This window comes from Gopherus evgoodei, chromosome 11, assembly GCF_007399415.2.
Source record: "Gopherus evgoodei ecotype Sinaloan lineage chromosome 11, rGopEvg1_v1.p, whole genome shotgun sequence".
Taxonomy (NCBI): Eukaryota; Metazoa; Chordata; order Testudines; family Testudinidae; genus Gopherus; species Gopherus evgoodei.
The window spans coordinates 18,351,295-18,372,454 of record NC_044332.1 but is presented as its reverse complement, the minus strand read 5'-3'; the positions used below and the strand labels follow the sequence as shown (position 1 = coordinate 18,372,454).

General features: G+C 45.2%; 1 protein-coding gene across 1 annotated transcript in view; it reads left to right on the top strand.

The window, feature by feature from the left end:
• NRP2 (neuropilin 2) overlaps window positions 1-21,160 on the top strand; it is a 104,142-nt gene that overhangs the window by 64,291 nt on the left and 18,691 nt on the right. The window contains 4 exon segments of the mRNA XM_030580306.1: window positions 537-886; window positions 2,439-2,583; window positions 8,146-8,262; window positions 10,608-10,760. Of these exon segments, the coding sequence (XP_030436166.1) occupies window positions 537-886; window positions 2,439-2,583; window positions 8,146-8,262; window positions 10,608-10,760 (765 nt within the window).

The following is a 21,160-nucleotide window of genomic DNA, read 5'->3' as shown; positions in this document are numbered from 1 at the left end:
TGCAGCGCTGGTTGCTGTAAGTGTGGCCACTCTGCAGCGCTGGCCCTATACAGCTCTACTAATACAGCTGTAACGACCAGCGCTGCAAAATTGTAGATGTAGACATACCCTTAGTCTCCTCAGAAGCTGGCAGTGCAGAAGTCGTGACCTTGCAGAGGAAGGACACACCCAGGCTTTTTGACAGGACATACCTTTTGTAAAGGAAGCTGTGACCATAGGATCAGCAGCCAGGACTCTGCTATGAAAGAGATGTTTTTAACAGACTCAAAGTAGATGTGGGTGAGAAGCCAGCAACGAGGCAGGGGATGATTTGCACAGAGTTTCCAAAAGCGAGGATGTTCTGAACGTCCATTGAGAGGTTCCTGCAGCCTCTGAGGGCTGCAATAAAGGGAATTACAGCTGGTGTAAGTGTTTTGACATTTCAGTACCTAGCAGTTAAGCGCAGTGGGACGTTGCCCTGTTAGCATAACGCTGACACACTTCAATGTGTTATTGATGGTTTCCCTCTCTCCCCTGCTCCTTTTCTCTCCGTGCAGATTCGCCCTGCTCCAACATGCTGGGGATGCTTTCTGGCCTTATCTCAGACTCCCAGATCTCTGCCTCCTCAATCAGAGGGTACGACTGGTCTCCTAGCATGGCACGGCTGGTCAGCAGCCGCTCTGGATGGTTCCCACGAATCCCCCAAGCCCAGCCAGGGGAAGAGTGGCTGCAGGTGGACCTGGGAGTCCCTAAGAATGTGAAAGGAGTGGTTATCCAAGGGGCCCGAGGAGGAGACAGCATCACCATGGTAGAGGCTCGATCCTTTGTGAAGAAATTTAGAGTGGCCTACAGCATGAATGGAAAGGACTGGGAGTATATACAGGACACCAAAACCATGCAACCCAAGGTAGGACCTGTCTATTGGAATAAGACCTTAGAGGACAATAATACTGGGTTGGATAGCTCCACATCCAGCCTTTGCCCCACTCACTGGCCCTACTTGCCTGTCTTTCTTCACAGTGGGGTTGGTTCGTTCTCAGAGAGCACAGCATGTAGGGACTGTGGTGGTGTGGGGATTGGGCCATCAGCCCCAGCTTTCATGACATTATCCCCATATCATTGCACTCCATACCTGCCCTGCCTGGGGGAGATCTGATTCCCTTCATCTCCTGCAGCCACTGAGAATGGAGAGCTCTTACTGGAGCTCCCATCCAGTGCCTGGTAGGAGCAGGCAGAGCTGCTGGTACATCAGGAGGAACCTTCCCCTCCAGGAGGTGTGACCATCATCCAGGCGATCCTCCCAGCTCTTGCAAGTAGGAGGATGAAGGAATCCATTGGACAGTGTGTGTTGTCCCTGCAGAGAGGCTAAATACACCTTTTAAAGGAAGGTGCCTTCTAGGTGTTACTTACCCCCGAGACAAGAAGGTGATGTAGGACACATGATGTTCTCCACCTTTTCTATACCACAAACCTCTTTTTGCCTATGGGGGCAATCCTGGAACCTCCCTTTCCCATCTACATGGACCTCCCACTGCCCCCATATGTAGCACTGCTCTAAGGAATTAAGTCATTGGATTCTAGTGACCTTCTTTGTGCGTGTGTGTGTGAATGTTTCTCCTCCTAGAGGCTTGAAAGAGTTGAACTTTTTGCAACATTGTAACAATCTCAATCCCACAAATGAGTTTTGCGGGACTAGCTGCGACAATAAACTTAAATTTGTTCCCAACACACAGGCAACCGAAAGGGGAGTTGTCTGCCATGCTTGGTTGGTAGCCACTGCTTAGACACTGCGGAAAAATGAGAATTCAAATGATCCCAGACAATAGCCAGGGACAAAATGTGATGTCATTTATGCTGGAAGCCAGTGGAGTAACGCCAACCTTGCACCAGTGTAGCTTGGATGGGAATCTGGCATGGGCGATATAAAGTTTGGGCCAAAGCATGTGGTATGGTTTCATTAGAAACAGACTGTGGTTCTCTTGAGACTGAGTTGGGGACAGCATATGTTCACTCACAGAGCTACAAATTGGAAATAAGACCCAAAGTAGTACAGCCAAAACTGTCTGTTTCAGGTAACACAGGATATTGCCAGATCTGTGCTATCTAGGCTGAACCTGAGCTGCCTTCTAATGCAAGTTTGTTTTAGCCTCTTGTTTTCCTGCACTTCCTTCTCCATTTTCATACTTTGTCCCTTATCTGTCGTACGTGCATGGACTGTAGGATAGCCCCAAATCTGGAAATCCTCCTCATGCTTCTGTAGCTTACTGCTGCAGATACCTCGTTGTATCTACTGTGCTTCCAGTTCTTTTGCTTTATGACAACGGACCGTGATTTTGGACTGTGGAACACAGGGTTCAAATGAACATGAACTAGTAATTGGTTTGCTGGAATGCTTCATGTTCCAGGTTTGTTGGTGGATAATACACATGATGCATAGATTAGTGTCTCTCTCTTTGCAGCTTTTTGAAGGTAACATGCATTACGACATCCCTGAAGTCCGAAGGTTTGACCCTGTTCCTGCACAGTACATCCGGGTTCACCCAGAACGCTGGTCCCCAGCAGGGATTGGGATGCGTTTGGAGGTGTTGGGCTGCGACTGGACAGGTATGAACCTTGCCTTCATTTCTATACCTGGTCAGAAGGACAAGGTGATATTTCTTGAAATAATAAAGTAGGTGAGATATAGTTATTTCTCTCTCCCTACATTCCCACAGGAGGTGGTGTTCTAATTCTGCAACCTCAGCAGAGGTAAACCTGAGCTGTGAAGCTACAATTTAGAGCATGATGCAAATCCAAACTTTTCCATACTAAAATGTAGTCAGATTTGGTGCTTCGCTTGAGACCAGATCTCACTGCAAAGTTTGGTCCCAGATTCAAGCTTTCCCACAGTTCTGCAGGATTCAGATGTGGCAGCTGGGTGCAGGCCCAACTCTGATTCTTGTTTACTATCTAAAGGGTGATCATTTCCCATTTTTAACGTTACTAATTATACTACACATGTGTTTAGAGGCCCTAACCAAGATCAAGGCCTTGCCCAGTCATTGTACAAGCATGTAGAAAGAAACAGTCTCTCTCCTGAAGAGACAAGATAAAGGGTAGGAAGGGGAACCAGAGACACAGCAAGGTGCAGAAGGGACTTTACAGGGTCACAGAGCAGGTTATTGCCAGAGGCCTTGATTTCCAGCCCAGCGTCCTGTGTGCTAGATCTCTACTAAGGAATTTTTTCTCTGCTGTGGAGTACCACAGAAATCCTGATGCTGATGCATCTTGAGACAGTTCTAGAACTTCTAGGACAGAGGTGGGCAAACTACGGCCCGCGGGCCATATCTGGCCCACAGGACCATCCTGCCCGGCCCCTAAGCTCCCGGCCGGGGAGGCTATCCCTGGCCCCTCCCCTGCAGCCTCACCTCGCTGCGCCACCAGTGCTCTGGCCCGCCGATCCTGCCGAGCAGTGTGGGCGGCGCGGCTGGCTCCAACTGGGTGGTGAGGCTGCGAGCTCCTGCTGCTCTGAGCAGCATGGTAAGGGGGCGGGTGGGGGGGATGAATAAGGGGCAGGGGGTCCCCGGGGGAAGTCAGGGGACAGGGAACAGGGGCGGTTGGATGGGGGTGGTTCCAGGGGATGGTTAGGGGCAGGGGTCCCAGGAGGGGGCGGTCAAGGGACAAGGAGCAGGGGGGGTTGGATGGGTTGATGGTTCTGAGGGGGGCAGTCCGGGGGCAGGAAGTGGGAGGGGAGAGATAGGAGGCAGGGGCAGACTGTTTGAGGAGGCACAGCCTTCCCTTCCCAGCCCTCCATACAGATTTGCAACGCCAATGTGGCCCTCAGGCCAAAAAGTTTGGCTACCCTCTGTTCTAGGACCAGGGAACCGAAAATTTGTCCACCTTGTTTTCATAACTGGAGCAGCTGCTCTTGCCTTGAATACAGAGGTATGACCCATGAAAACTGCAGAACAGATTCACAGAGGTCATTGGGAGTTTTGCCCATTTACACCAGAACTAAATTTAGTCCTCTGAGTCGCAGTGTGAAATGGTCCATCTTGGTCCATATTTGAAAATACAAAAAAAAAAAAAGAAAAAAAAAAGGCGAATTCAGCTTGATGCTGTCCCTTTGGGCTAGAGGAATATTCCTGTGTTTTTCGGGTTTTTCTAAATAATACAATGATTTGTTTAAATCTGGATCTGGTCTCCAGATGTCAGTGATAAAGAGGTCTGATTTCCATGTAAAACAACATCTGTATAAGGCATTTTCTTGTAAGAATTCCTGCTCGAAGAAGCTTAAATGACGGATAGCTCACTGCTAGCCTATCACTGGGTTTTTACTACTCCTTTCTTCTATGATGTATACAAAATACGTTACAATCATTTACCAGCAAACTATAAAACAAAACAAAAAATAGTAAGAGTGAATTCTTGCCTCCATAGAAATCAATGGCAAAAGGTCCCACTGAGTTCAGCGGGGATCTCACCCTAAATTATTTAACTTTAAATCAAGACTGGATATCTTTCTAAAAAATAAGTTATAGGGCAAACTGAAATTCCAGGCTTGATGCAGACACCTCATGCTGAAGTTTTATGGCCTGTGATATGCAGATATGCAGTGGTCAAACCACATGGTCATACTGGTCCCTTCTGGCCTTAAGATCTATGAAATTTAGAAAACATTGATTTCAAGCAGCTTTTCAGCAGAGCAACCTCCCTTTTGGCAGGTGTAAATTGCACCCTCAGTTGAATTGTGGAGGCAGATCTGAGTACTTTTGTCTTTGCCTGTTATGTAGTTAGTAAGGTGACCAGATGTCCTGAATTTATAGGGACAGTCCCAATATTCAGGGCTTGGTTTTATATAGGCTCCTGTTACTGCCCACTCTCTGTCCTGATTTTTCACACTTGCAGTCTGGTCACCCTAGTAATTAGGCATCCACATACTCAGACGTACTCTGGCGATTCATTTTGTGTGTGCAGATTTTTTAGATGTAACCCCCAGGTCAGCATGTGTTGCATGTCACCCTCTGTGCTTGATCCACAGTGGATGTGAGTCTGTGACAGCATCCAGCTAGAGCCTGGCTCTTTGAGGCAAGCTGTAGAGATTCTTGCTTTTAACTGGGGAGATCCCTGCTCCAATCTCTGGTGTGTTTGCCGAGATAGCAGGCTCAGACAGTCACAGTTTACACCCAGAAAAGAGAGAACAGGCCTTAGGCTAGTTGAAGATGTACTCATTCTGGACCAGATTTTCTCCTCTGACCCATCACTCGTGTGTTGCTCTAGCAGTGCCAAGGGAACAGGAACTGGTGCTATCCCCCTTGAGATCTCCCCTAGCATGGAGGAGTCAACAATGGGTGAAGAGTCAGCAGAGCAAGCTCCTATGCCTCCTCTCTGCAGCTTTCTGCTGTCCCCAGATGACAGACAGTCCCTTGGGGACCATTGCCAGCTGGTGTAGCTTAGAGCAGCCCCCAGGCTACTCTAACCTCTGCTAAGCCAGGCAAAGAATTGACTCCATGATGTCTCTCCCGCCTGCCCCCACAGCTCACTCTGTTGCAGGAAAGAATCCAGGCCATACTCTACAGTGCAGCTGCCTCAATCCTTTCTGCTTTTTGTGTAAGTTCACCTGTATGGCTCTGTCCACAGTGAGCTTTGAACTTGTGCTAGCAACAACCATGTTAAAAAAGCACCATTTTTCCAAGTAGTGTCCTTGACCATCATTTCCCAACATGACTGTCTAGTCATTTGTAGTTTGCAATTTTTAAAATGCTGGCCATAAATGCGCTTAACTTAATTTACTTACAAGAATTCATAGCTGTAACGGTAGCATAGTTTGTAATTCTGGAAGTGTGGGAGCAAACCTTGTTACAACTGTGTTAACAAGCAATCTGGGGAGCGGAGAGTACCTGTGGTTTCATGTAAACTACAAAACCCAACCGATTACAGTGTAGCAATCCCTTGGTGTGACTAAAAGCTTGTCTACACAAACAATTAGAGTGTGAGAAGCTGGGGTGTGAATCCACGCTGCACTACCCGGCCTCAGTCTGGCTATCCATGTGCACTCTGCTGATCCTTGGAGCTGGTCCTGTTTCCAAGAGGACTAGATCAAAGCGCTTTAACAGCTGTCAGCAGGGTGCACGTAGTTCTTCTGCAGCAAGGTAGCATGGGGTAGATTCACCCCCCAACTTGCTGCAATCTACTCGTTTGTGTAGCCTTGCCTTAAGACATGGCTCTGTTCAGTAGGTGAGACCCAAACATGTTACCGAGCTGTGCTTAAGCCTGGCTGTGAAACCCAATGGTCAAGCACTTGCTTGAGAACAAGGTCAGGAGCGTGGTTAAAACACGACGATTGAAAATGTTTTCAAATAGGGTTACAAGTTGTAGAGCGGACCCTGCCCAGCTGCCACTGTTTCTATCAATGTCTAGTGACTTTATCAATTCAAACAGGTAACTAACAGGAACTAGGTTCAAAATGGGTTGTTGGCAGGTAGTTAAAAAAAGGATGAAGTGACTGGTCAGCAACTGGCTCATATCAAAGAACTGCTAACATTTTTCCTCTGAAGACTGGAGATTGATGAACATTAGCTTGTGACTGCTCTTCTCTCCTTTGAAGTTCCACACATCTGGTTTCAATTGCCCAACAACTTTGCAGTGTGATCAGCAGGTACCTCTTGCCGCAAGGACACTGCCTGGTGGAAGAGAGACCTTCTCCTTCTCACTTTCCATTTCACACCCCGCGTTGGCCCTGCAATTTTCATTATCTTGTCTCACCATCTTGTCATGTTCCACCATAGTCACTGATTCTCAGGGTACATTGCTACACGCTGTCCTGAGCAGTGGAACGATACCAATTGACAGCAGCCGAGCATCTGGACTGCATATGGTCCTTTGCCTTTCAAGGTCCTTTCCCACTGTCACATTCCTACTATAAATCTCAAAGGCCAAGGACTAGGGCGACCAGATAGCAAGTGGGAAAAATTGGGATGGGGGTGGGGGGTAATAGGAGTCTATATAAGAAAAAGACCCAAAAATCAGGACTGTCCCATTAAAATTGGGACATCTGGTCACCCTACCAAGAACAGCAACAACAAAAACACATACTGAGTGGAAGTAACTTGCAGCTTTTGACGTGTTGCCTTCAGCTGATGGTTTTGGGTTTGTTTTTTTTTTTTGATGACTGTTTTTGTGCCTTGCTGCTTGCAGTTTGCTTCTGGGTAACATTTGGAGTTTTATGGGGTAGTAACAAATCTGGACTTAAATATTAGGAGGCTTTGAGGTTGTTCAGTATTTTACCATGAATAAAAGGCAGCTGAAAGTAAAAAAGGAACCCAAGAGTTTATGTGCAATATGTTCAATCACAGAAGCTGGGAAGCAGTGTATGGAAAATATTCAGTGTATTTAGCCATTTCCCTCAGCTTCTGGTTTTATTAAATAATATCCTGAAGGGTGCCAATAAAGAATCCTAATCACATGTAATAGAGCAAAGAAACCTTTTTAAAACTGGGAAGAACACTGGACTCTGCTGACTGCTCTACTCCCCATGTAAATGGAGAGGAAGGTGGAACTTAATGTCATGTACTATTGATCTTAGTATTTTCTTGCTTAAATTTCCTTGCCACCTGCTTTTAGGTAGGTTCCCAGAGTCTATATGGAGGAGAGGGAAATAGAACAGAGCCACTTTAAATCTTCAGGAAGGTGGAGCATGAAACCAGATGCTTTCTACTTTGAGCCAGAGCATGCTAGGGATTCTCTGGGTCCATCTGTGGTTGCATCATTTGTGGTGTTGAGTGACTTGTTTTTATAAAACTGGCACAATTGGTGGGAATATGTTTTTATGTAGTTATGTCTTTATGAAAGAATGGAATGTGCTGCCTGGGATCTCTGTTATCCAGCATAACAACAAATCTGCTAGCTAGTATATACATACATAAAAAACAGCCTGTCGGTTTAAAGGTGATCCTTATCCTTCAGGGTCCACAGATCAGAGAATTCCCTATTTCCACTTTGGGTGTAAAAGAAGCTTCACAAGTTATTCAAGCCATGCTGACATTTGTAGCATGTGGGAAATTACTGCCGCTTTCTTTCCCTCTCGTGATAAGATTCAGAAAGAAAGAGTTCTGTTTGGTTTCCTCTGTTGGGCTCTCTGAGGATGAGGCTTAGGATCACCTGTTCTCCTTCATTTTCTTTATGCAGATGTAAAGTCCACTTCAGAGACACTGAAGCCCACCTTGAAGAGTGAGGAGACCACGTCTCCATACCCTACCGATGAGGAGATAACAGAGTGTGGCGATGGCTGTGGAGAAGGTGATGGTACGTACCAGACCCAGGCACCCTTAGCGCAGTAAATGATTGGTTAACCATTAAGTGAACACTCTCGTCTTTCCATTGGCTCCTACCCAGTGGGACTGGGCCCTGGAAACCTATAGAATGATAGTACTTGTAAGAATCAGGGTCAAAGTCTGAGCTGTTATATCAGGGAAGGATTGTACAGTGAGGGAGAAAGGAAGGACAATAAAGTGGTAAGGATACTAGCCTGGGAGTTGGGTGACCTGGGTTCAATTCCCTGCTCTATCACAGATTCCCTGTGGTCTCTCCATGCCTCAGTTTCCCATCTGTAACATGAGGATAGTAGCACTGCCCTACCTCAAACACGTGTTGAGAGGATAAAAACATTAAAGGTTGTGGCATGTTCATATACTATGTTAAAGGGACCACATAAGCCCCATAAATATGTAGGGGCTTGATTCCACTGAATTCAGTGGGTTTACTCCATTGTAATTGGAAGCAGAGTTTGACCCTCAGAGTTGAGGGTTTGGATAGGTACCCAACAGCATGGACATTTATTCAGACCTCATGATTTGGCAAACTTTGACTAGAAATTGCATCAGAAGAAGCTTCCAGGTGAGATTTCTGCCAGTGTTTTGGCCCATCAGCGTTAAGGCCTGGATGGAAACATAAAAGGGGAATCTAATGAGATCTTGAAAACAAGTTAACTATTTCACACCGCTCATAATGACAGAGTTCTAGAAACATTAGCTACAGACAGCACAAAGGGCCTGATCCTGCCTGCACCAGTGTTACACCTGTTGAACTCCTCTGACGTCAGTGGGGTGACTTTGGAATTCAGGATGCCATTTTTCGTTAAAGCCACAGAAAGCAGGAGTGCCATGCAGTGCAGCATGAGATGTACTTTCTACCCTGGTGATCCGTTTTAACGCGTAGAACCAGTACCCAAGATGGTCCCCTTCATATTTAGCTGTGATTTTCATTCTTCGACTTCACAAGCAATGAGGCATATTTCTCTGGACCATCAAATTGATGAGACTTTAACAGAAAGAGACCTTCTCCCTGGGGAGCTAGATTAGGTTGTAATAAAAGGAGCCAGGTCCACACTGCTTTATTGTGACTTGGCACTGGGTGGGGTATGGCTCGCACCATGGCACGATGTTCACCTGATGGCTATTGCGTGGGTCACTGAGCTCTTGCTGACTGTCATTAACTCTGGGGCATGGTGATGTTCAGGAAAGCTACAAACAAGCCTTTGCTATATTTGGCCCCTCTTCCCGTGCTTCCGAGTCAGGAGCGTCTCCTCTGACGTTCTCAGAGTGCTGCTCTACAACCGAAGTCCCTTCTCGAGCCTTCATGCAGTGACTTCCCTGCTCAGATGGCATTGCAGCCTCCTCTCTCCAAGACTAAGCCTCCTCCGGGACTTTCATTGTGCTAGAGCAGTGTCCGTAGGGATGTTACTGCACAGCAAGCTGGCATGCTGTAGAGTCACACATGGGCTTGCCACACAGTGTTAGACATGGCCTGAGCTTCAAGCCTCCTCTGACACCCGCCCCTGTGGCCCAAGAGCTATCCTTGCCCAAAGTTCTGTTACTGAGGGCTCTGTTCACATCATATAATAATGCTTTGAGCTGAGAATGAAATCTGTCCAGAGACTTCAAAGCACTATGCAAAGATAGGCAAGCATTGTCCTCATTTAATAGAAGGGAAAACTGAGGTACAGAGAGGTTAAGTGACTTGCTCAAGGTCACAAAGTGAGTCAGCGGTGGAGCTGGGAATAGAACCTAGCTCTCTTAATTCTCATCCCTTGGATTATTCCACTAGACCCTGCTGCCTCATAGCTGCATAGGTTACATTTTCATTAGTGGATACTGACCCGGGGTGACCATTCATAATTCCAGGCATCCTGTTCTCTTCTGGCACGAATGCTGAGATCTGTCACTTGATAGCTGGGCTTTTGCGGCACTCGAGATTCTTTTTTTGGAGCCAGAGTGGAACTATACTGCATCACAAGGGCACTTGGGAAGCATTCGTCTCTGACATTTAAGAAGGAATTTAATATTTGGCCACTCCAGGGGATGAAGAGAAGATGCTGATTAGAGCCTGGAAGCATTTGGTGCCTGCATTTATATTTGCTTAGTTTGGTGGATTAGCTGAAGGACTTGATGTGAGCATTTTGATGATGCAGAATTTAAGGCTGATCCTCAAAGCTGACGAAACATGAGATAGGTTGAAAGCATCTGTGAGGGAGAGATTTCATGCTTTCTTCAGTATTTATGACTTGCCAGCTATTTTGGTTTTTAAATAACATCCCTCTATTGCAGGTTGTTCTTTAAGCAAGTTTTATTTTGTTATGTTCCTTTTATAAGATGCCCAGGTTCCTGTAGGATTCAATTGCAACTTTGACCTCGCTGAAGACCTGTGTGGTTGGTCTAATGACCCTGCAACAGATTATACGTGGTCTTTCCATTCTAGAAGCACCTGGTTCAGCAATTCAGGACCAAGCACCGGGTCCTTACCTGGTAAGCCAATTCATACATTATAAAGGGAAGGGGGGAAAGGCTATGACATTTTCTCCATGGAAAAGATTATTGCAACGCTGCTTAACAGTGGTAGAGATTGTGCAGAAGTGGATGTTTTCCTTTGTTAATTCTTTGGATATTCTGCTTTGTGGTCCGATAACCATGTCACTGAATTACACTAACTCTCTGCTAGAGATGGGCTTAAACCAAGCAGCCTGGTGCCGAGTCTCCTCCCCCATTCCATATAGGGAAGTTTGGACTTGCATCAAATTCCTGATCCAGATTTTCTCCTGTGGGCCCATCAGTACTACCCACAGTGTGTTTCCCACCTCTTGCTATGGGCACACACATCATAATAAGTCCATGGCTGGGCAGAGCCTGACTTCAGCTATTCTGCATCCTGTGGTTGAAGGGATAGACTTAAGTCATCTGTTGGGACTGAACTCACCAGGACCTAAAGATACAAAAAATTCTGCTTACATTTTACTCTTTATCTGTTCCGGCATAGGCCTGTGTTGTGGGAACAGAGAATTTGGTGTTCTGACTAGGACTGAGTGAGCCTTGCAGGGCTTAGCTGAAGAAGGGTTTTGCTAAGATTTGTTTGCAGAGATTGGAAGTGAGACAAGCCCTGCAAGTTTGCTTGGAGGCAGAAGTTCCCTATCCCTGTAACTTGGAACCAGCCCTGGGACCTGTGCCATCTTCTTACCTGAGATGACGTTGGAGGAATGTCGTTGGGGTACAAAGCAGGTTCACCAGCTTCCACATAACTGGAACCTGTGTTCACTTAATTTTGATGAACATGGGCTGAGTTTTGTGCAGGAAATTCAAGGGTCCCATTCAGTCAACTTGAGGTTCAGATGAATATTTCACCCAGCTTTACTTCTGTTCCAGATGCCACATGGAGGCACAAGGACTTTAATGCCTGTATCTAAAGAGCATGAGGATTTGATGGATCGAGTTGACCCCTCCCATTGGCTCTTACCAATAGATTTCAGTGTTGAAACCAAAACATTCAACCTGTCAGCCACATGACAGAGGCACTGGCCAGACTGACAGTTCTAACAGCCAATTAGAAGGCAGCATAGGGAACACCTGGCTGGCAAAGCCAAAGAGGAATGCATATATATATATATATATATATATATATATATATATATATATATATATATATATATATGAAATACATTGATTGAGGAGAGTCCACTACACCTCTGCACACACCTCACTCTTAAACACATATATGCGTGTGCACACACTCTTACTTATACACACACACACGCACGCGCACACACTTTTTCCAATTGACCAATAGGACGCCCAGATCTCTTACAACCCCCATCAGCACTGTATTAAGCACAGGCTCTCTGGACATCTGACAGATTCTTTGGCTTGACACAGGTCACAGTGTGAAAAATGGAGAAACACATTTTCATATTTTGAGTGTTTATCTCTTCAGCCTTTGAGTGCTTGAGAAGATTAATATCTGAAGATCACTGGGGCCTCAGGCAACAGGAGAGAACACTTACCGCCAGTCCCAGGCTTAAGAACCCTCCCCATCTCATTCGCTGTAATAATGTTTAATTAATGTAATAAGCCTCCTGCAAGTAGGAAAAAAAATTACTTATTTTTATAACTCAGACTCAATTTTTCATTTCATTTCCTCTCCCCTGAGTCTTCCTACAATTAATTGCCCTTTTTTTCTTAAAAGACTCATATGTGTTTGTTTAGGGACAATCTGGGATGAGTGATGCTCCTGCAGAGGATATGGCCTTCTCTGTGTGTCTGCAACATTAATGGAGTTTTCTTCCTCTGTCCTTCACTTTCTTACCCTGCCTCTCTTTTTCTCTGCTACTTCTGCATTGCAGGTCCCTCTAGTCCTTAGGGCCTGGTCCCTAGCCCACTAAAGCCGGTGGGAGTCTTTCTGTTGATTTAGTGAGCTTTGCAGCTGGCCACCACAGAGAGATTTCTCTAAGTAATTGTTGTTCGCATTACAGTGGCAGCTAGAGTGTAGCGGTAGCCGTGTTGGTCCCAGGATATTAGAGAGACAAGGTGGGTGTTGTCTCTCCAGTAGCACCTACAGCCCCCCCATGGAGTTTGGAGACAAGAGAGTCCCTGCCCTGAAGAGCTTACAGTCTAAACAGATGGGACAGACAAGGAGGAAACACAGGCGTCGAGGGAGGAAGTGATTTGCCCAAGATCACGCTGCAGATCAGTGGCAGAGCTGTGAATAGAGCCTAGGTCTCTTTTTGAGCCTGGAATGCTTCATGATGACAAAGGCTACCAGAAAGCGAGCTGGCTCCCCAAAGTAGTGCTGGCCCCTTCTTCTCCCTCTGCCGCCACTCTCACCTGAAGCGCCGAGTCCATGAGAAGAGCCAGTGGCTTTAGAATCACAGCTGGCCCTGCCATGTTGATCAGTTACACCCTGTTGTTTTGAGAAGAATGTCAGACACAATCATGTATGAGCCACCTGGCTTTGAGCGTGTCTGGCTTTTCACTGCACTGAAAAATATAAAGGGATTTATACAAAAAAGGACCATTGGGTCTTACTTTGTTCCCGCTTTAAGAAATTAGGAAGGAAAACACAACACAAAATGAAACAACTATTTGCTTTTTCCGGCTTTAAAAAGAGACCTGTAATGTTAAAAAGAGCCTCTTGTAGCCTGCTGACTGGGAGCAGAGTAGCTGTATTGTTAGTTCACAGTCCTTCATTCCTCTGATGGTTTTCTAGTCACCCCCTCCGGCATTTTGCTTCTACTTATGAAACTCATTATCAGACACCAGGCAAGAAAGGATGAAAAGTCCTTTTTGTTCAGGGTGGTCTTTCCTTCTGAACCCCTGCTCCTACAAAGGGTGAGCAGTTGGGTGAAGGAGAGCAGCTATGCTTAGTTTAGAGGCAGGGCACATGCTAATGAGGGGTTCAAAGTTGTTGGAGATCCTTAAATTTTAAGGTGCTGACCTGGAATGCTTGGCTCTCCCATGATAGAAAGAAATGCACTGTGTCTTTAAGAGGTATGTGGAATGTGTTTCTGTTTCTTCATCAGATGGCAAAACAAAAAAATTAAATTAAAAGGAGGGGCCCTGGCTGAGTGAGCATGGGAAGGAGGAAGTGGCCATGCTGAAATAGCATCTGAAAGCATTTGATTAGAAAAGTCTGTCGAAAGACAGGCTCAGATTCCTTAGATATGTTCCCATTTCATTTTATGTGTGTGCTCACAATTATTCCTCTTCTTTGGCATGGATAATGGGTCCTCGAGACTGCCAAGACACCCTCTGCTTTCATTCCACTAGTTTTATTTCCGAGATACTCTCACAGGCACCTTGAAGTTTCTTTTATCAGCACCATGTTCCTTGTGCTTTTAGCGACATGGATTGTCTCTATGTCATCTCTTAAAACCTCCAATGACAAATTCAGCTATCCCTATTGGTGAAAGTGGAGCCAAGCGGCTCAACTCAGCAGAAGCCTGTTCTTACACCAGCTGCTATTTCCCTTTTTGTGGGGCAAAGGAACCCAGTTTCTTCCACTGTCATGCCCCAAAGAGGGATTGCAGTTTTTTCTCTCTGGATTTTCACATGCTTCCCAGATTTCCCCCGTTAGCTGTCTTGAAGGAATTTACCACAATTTGCAACAAGATCAGGTTTCAATGAGGTTCTGATCCTGCTCCCCCAGAAGTCAATGGCAAAATGCCCATTGGTGTTAGTGGGGCAGGATCCAGGCCTTGAGAGACCTGAAGAAAAACCCACTTATTCCAGTTGTTAAGCTGGATGTCTTGAGATGGGTAGGGTAGGTGCTGACGAGCCCTGCCAAAGTCATCATCTTCAGTGACTGCCAGGAGTCTGAAAATATACTGGGCATCATATTTTCAGCTGGTATAAATCAGTCTTGTTCCATTGCCATCAGCGGAATACGCCAGCTGAGAATCTGGACCACGGATGTTTAGACTTTTTTACAGTTGTTAAGGAAATTATTAGAAGATGTTACAAGAACACTGTCAGTTTAGAAATCCTATCATCCCTCCCTTATACTTCCATTTCTATCTATCCAAGTGAGCAAAGGTTTTTCAGCCCTACGTATGGGAAGTAAGCACCTGTATGAATCCACCATTGCTAACCACACCTGTGACTCTACAAAACTAATGGGTAGGATTTTTACAGTGTATCTTTTCCGCTATTGTACTTTCTCTGAGACTGAGCCATGAAAATCAATGGAGAGAATTTCACTGTGGTTTTTGGTCTGTGGCCTGCTTCACTTTGGGGGGCTGAAGTGCTGCTGTACTTGGGTTGCAGACTCAACAGGGGAAGGTTTATTTGCTTAAAAATCTTTCCAATGGGGAAATGTTTACACTGCTCTGAGGTTTTGCAAGAGCTCATTTTGTAAAAATAACACAAATATTGGGCCATAGTTAAGCTGCCGGTGACCCTTTTACCAACCTTGTGTTATTCCTCCGGAGTTTTTAAGGGCTAATTTTTTATCGCGGTCTATGAGAATTTAGGTGCTTGGACCTCAGTCCTGCCCCACTGAATCAATAAAAGCTTTGCTGTTAATTTCCATGGAGTAGGATTGGGCCAGTCCTGTGAATAGGGCCAGACTGTGATACCGTTGCTTGTGCTGATTAGAGCCTGATGCCAGGACAGGTCCCAGTGAAGTTTGGGGGCGTATTTGCAGTGTTACATCCTGCCCAATGTCAGTAAGGGTGACACAGTTTGACTCTTTGAGGCCAAACCCAATCACTTTGAAGTCAATGGGAGTTTTGCCACTGATTCAGTTGGAGCCAAGTGAGCCGTCCAGTCCTAACTTGCACGAATAGACCCTGATCCTTGCGAGCTTTGCCAACGCTCCAACTAAGGTGGAGGTGAGTAGCTGCACTGCCCCAAGAACAGACCCCGAACCACATAGTGAGTTACAGTCTGATTGCTGATTCTTCCCTTGCTCCCAGCCCTACTCCCGGTGCTGATCCCTTCACCTGGTGCACCAACTAAGCTGCTCAAGCCACTCCCCATGCTCATGCACAAGAGGGAGAGCAGCAGCCCTGCAATGGCGGCCTCTCCCTTCCCCCTGTGATGCAGGTAGCCTGAGCCGAGGAGAAAGGGACTCCTTACGTCCCTTACCCTCCTGCACTGCAGCACAGCCAGGGTCACACTCTGTCCCTGAACGCCTGGCAAAACTCCCATTAACTTCAGTGACAGGAGTACTTGGCCCTAGGCTTATACACAGAGGCCAATCTTCCTTTCGTAGCGTATACATGGATGTTTGCATTCCTTTGCTCCACGTACAAACGTCCACATATTGCCTGTAAAACTGGGCAGGAGAATTCTTTGGAAAGCAAAGAGGATTTTTTAAAATGTTAGGTAGTGGACTGGCTCATCCCATGGATTCATGAAAATGGCTCAGTGGCGAATGACTCCCAGGGCCAGGTTTTGAAACATTTGCGTGCCCAACATGTGTCAACAAAAACGGATGCCTGGATGGTGCACGTAATGCCTTTATTTGTGGGCTGATGTATTTCGTTGTGCATGCGTAAAAGTGTGTAGGCACACAGATTGGTGTGTGGAACCCTGGGCGCACACACATCCGATACATACAAAAATGCGCAGTTTCCATTCGTTTGTAGGTGATCCTCATGCAAATATTGAGCAGAACATGTATCATAAACATCTGGCTCTAACTACTACTTGAGCCTCTGAGGCACTGAGCACCCACAACCAGACTTTACATGGCCCTCATATTGGAGAACCCCACAATCAGTATGAATTTTTAGCTTACCAACACCCCTGGGAGGTAGGGGAGGATTTCACAGATGGAGAGCTAAGTACAGGGTCACACAGCAGGTCAGTAGCATAGCTGGGAATTGAACCTCAGATCAGTGCCCTGTCCACTGGACCATTTACTGCAAGCTTGGAAGAGCAGGAGCTAGCTATAGATACATAGATACAGATGGAACTGGTAGTTGTGAATATGACCTAGTGATGGAAATCACAGACAGCAAAGCTCTGCAACTAGCAGCAGGACATGAAGACCTAAAGGAGCAGGAGAATATATTTGCTTTAACCAATATGAAGCAGATGTTGGTGAGGTACCGTGCTTTCACTGAAAGTCCCAGAGGAGTTAGCTTTGTAATAATGGTCAGTGCAGTGACTTGTGAAAGAGGTCTAGGTGAATGCAAAGATCCTGCATAAGAATAGCAATTGTTAAGTCAACAATCTCCAGTGAAGAGGAAACTTGGACTGAGAATTGTGGTAATTGATTGTCTATATCCGACCCAACGTGTTCTGTTTCAACACCTCCAGATGTGCTGCTGTGACCAGTCATTGTATCTGTTTTTCTTGGGAGCCAATTGTTGTGTATTCAGGAACCAAGTACAGACAGATTGACCTTGTGAGATAAGCTGCTGTACCAACATGATTTAAGCATGACCTGAGCTGTGAGACTTCATCTCCTGCTGCACCTAATACTCTCTCACATGGCTCGCTAGTAGGAGGGGAAGGTGCTAGCCAAAAGAAGTGCGTGTTGGCCAGATGGTTTGTTTGGATTTCCAGATGGTTTGTTTGGAGGATCAGTCTTCTGATTGATCTGGGGCTCACTAAGGTGCACATATAATTGATTATGCTGTTGTCTGGTCGGTGATAGTTGCATGTTCACGCTGCTCTTGCTCTACTAAATCCAGATGCATCCATAAATCTCCATGGGAAGTGACAGAAGCACCAATTGCAGAAACAGCAGTAGGCTAAGATGCCTGAACATATTTGTCCTGTGAACTGGCCTTTTGAACCTCTGATCCCAGTTCTGTGGGAGCCTTATCGACTGTGTCATTAGCAAGAACAGATGCTTTGAATCAAAGAGCCAGGGAAGTGGCTGAAATGCATTTTTTGATCCTGAAAGGATTAATAAAATCTTCTGTATAGTTTTTCTTCAAATGTTTTAGCAACACAAGAGATTTTCTTTCAGGTGTCTTCTCTGCGCTGCAAGCCTTCCATTAACTGTGTCAAAAATATCAACTAGTGGAACAGCGAGGCTCTGACATGCTGCGTCAGCAATTAGCTCTGCGGTGGCCTTGTTTAGTTGGTCTCAGCATGTTCACAAGGCTTTTCATTAAGGTCCCTCCAGCCATTAGAATGACCCACTAGCTTCATGTTCAAATGGCATAGCAAGTAATGTCTGCCTTTGCTCAAGTAGTCTCTCTAAACTGCATTATAAAGCACAAAAACACATCCCAACAAAACCCGCTGTCAGCTGCAGGGGAGCAGTTGGTGGAATTGCCCAAAGAATGAGCACATCTGTGAATCATACTGCTTGGTATTGTTCAAATGAGTCAAGACAGCACTTTATCACTCCAAAAAGAGACCAGCAAGGTGCTGGTGCCATATTTTCTTCAACTCTGTAATTTATGCAACCTCCTGGTTTTTTGAGCACCTTTGACCATCTTCAAGACCTTGGGAAATAGGGTTGCTCAGTACTTCACTCGATGAGGCCACTTTTATTTAGATTCCTAAATGAGGATTGACTCTAGCTTTGGGAAGCTGGGTATGCAGAGGCCACATTTAGGATCGAGGCCCCATTGTGCTAGATACTGTACAAACACATAGGAGGACATCCCGACCCCGAACAGCTTACAGTTCAAGGCACCAGTTCTGCAATTGGATCCACCAGACAGCCCCTGATACCAGACAGAGCCCCGTTAACTTGACTGGATCTCTCCCAGGACACAAGGATCTCATGGCAGGATCAAAGTCTAAGAAGTCAAGCAACACATGGAGGATGAGGATACAGTCAAATATATTCCGTTTTCAGAAAGTGCTAAAAACTCAGAAATCCAAGTGGTGTTTTTTATTCCTGACTGGGTGACTTGCCTGGGAAGCAGTTTTAGCTTCAAGATAATTATACTGTTGCTGTTCGTTTTTTTCTTTTGAGAGTATTTGTTTGTTTGTTTGGTTGATTTTGTTCTTCCTTTGAAAAGGCTGGTGGTGAATTATAGAAAGAGAATTTGAATTCAGGAGACCTTGGCGACTGATTATATCTTATCACTGCATATGCGTGAAGTACAGCTTGTTCTTTTTTCTTCCTCCACTTGTTTATCTCTTGCATCTTCTCCTCCTCCACCACTACTCTGTAGTGAATCACTAGTCCCCTCCTCCATTAGAGAACAGCATGGTACTTTTTCAAATGATTTTCATTCAGCTGGGACTTGGCAAACACTCTGTGATTTTTTCTCTGCTGATGTTTGCATTAAAATGGACAAAGTGGACAAATTCATGTGAAGTCAGTGGAATTTCTCAAGGAATGAATGTGTCTCTGTTACTTTTTGATCATATGTCCAGGGAGTACACAAAAGTTGAGTATTTTGATCAGACAAAATTTGATTTTAACTTCATTTAACTGTTGCAGCAGCAGTAAAAAATTGATTGTATGGGTTTTTTTGGGTGGGAGGGGAGGGATCTGTCTTCTGGTGTTTTTGAAACCTGAGTTCAGTCAATCTACAGGTCTCTGTTTCAAGTTCTGGAGATGCATTTGGTCTGATTTTCAAATTGCTCAATGTTGAACTAATTTTTCTCTTGATATTGGTGCTAAAACTTCAATGGGAGCAGACTTAGGCCAAATAAGAACTTTTCAAAATCCCACCCATCAAGGTCAAAGGAGCTAAGACAGCAGGAGTGCAGTAGGGAGAGGAAACTACACATCACTAAGGCCTGATCAACACTGGAGGGGAGTGTTGATGTAAGATACGCAACTTCAGCTACAGGAATACCGTAGCTGAAGTCGACATATCTTATTCCGACTTACCTCTCGTCCTCACGTCTCAGGATTGATGTCCGTGGCTCCCCCATCGACTCCGCTACTGCTGCTCGCTCCGGTGGAGTTCCAGAATCGACGGGGAGCACGTTCGGGGATCGATATATATTGCAATATCCACGATAAATCGATCGCTACCCCTAAGGGTCTGGACGTACCCTTAGTCTGTGGTATCTATGTCAGAGTGAAGGAAAGGAGAAAAGGGCTGTCACATGGTATGCTAATGACACATACCAGCTATAGAGTACATAAAGTACAGTTCCATTCTATGCATCTGATGAAGTGGGTTTTAGCGCATGAAAGCTTATGCTCAAAATAAATTTGTTAGTCTCTAAAAGCCACAAGTACTCCTGTTCTTTTTGCAGTAATATCAGCAGTAACTTTCCCTCAAAATTCAGTGTATTTCGGAATTCCAGGGCTTCCACATACTGTATTGCAGGAACAGCGCATAGAGTGGACCACATGGTTCTTTTGTGGAATTTATTTTAATGCCATGGGTTAGATAAAGATATTGAATAGTCTAGATCAACCCAGCCAAGTGCCATGCCAAAGGCCTTTTGCTGCTACATGCATTTCCGAGTCCAGTTACATCTGTGGACTTCACCTGTGTGATCAGATGTGGTTGGCCTTTATAAGTACTGCTATCTGTTCCTCCTCCCTAGGGATTGTTATGTAGTTATAGCCTGAAAAGTGACTTGTGTGTTTTAAAAAAGCATCACTATACTCAACACACCTGCTTCTGGTGTTTAATACTGTCTGAGTCATATTTGCTTATTTTTCTTACAAAAACAAGTTTGATCTCTTATTTGCACTTCAGGGCCAATCCAGCTACAGCATGGAAAAACGGAGAGCTGGGTTTATTCTGCCTCACGTATCATCAACAAAATTGTCAGCTAGGTTTTGATTGCAAAGTGCTTACCACTGGTGATGAAAGGAGTCACAAAGAACACAGCTTGATAAGCTTGATATCCAGATAGTAAGATGCGTTTGCAATGCTGGCGGTTAGAAAAATCAACTTCAAGCTTGTAAGCTAAGCAAATTTCAGGCAGCATAAATATGAAACCTCTCACAATGTCATTATTATAGAGTCATTTCTTCTGACTATAACTGCACTGAAACTTGTTCTAATTACATCAATCTTTGGCTTATGCTTTCCAGTGTCATTATTGGTATCCTACCACACTATGGCTGCTGGCAAAAAAGACATCTCCCTTACTGCTCAGGCTTTTTATTATACAGTGGGTATTTCTCTTTCAAACACTAAACTCCACGGAAGTTCTGAGTGTATGCTTGATACAGCACAGGTTTTCTAACTCCTAGTAATATCTCTTGATTTATCCGGATTGTTTGCAATGTAGCCCTTGGCAGGGCTAGTTTTGTCTCAGTCCCTGTAAAATCCTGACCTTTTCACAGAAATCTTTTCTCTTGAATTTTTCTGTCACTATTGGTTGTCACTTCACAGAGCTATGTCTCAGACTTCCCAACAGCAGGAACAAAGTTTTCAGTTTGTTGTTCTAGTCTCTCTGTCCCAACAGCTACCACCCTGTGTATCTCCCCTCCATGAAATGGTGCTGAATGAATGTGCAGCAGTGTTTTTGTTTGTTTTTAAAATGAG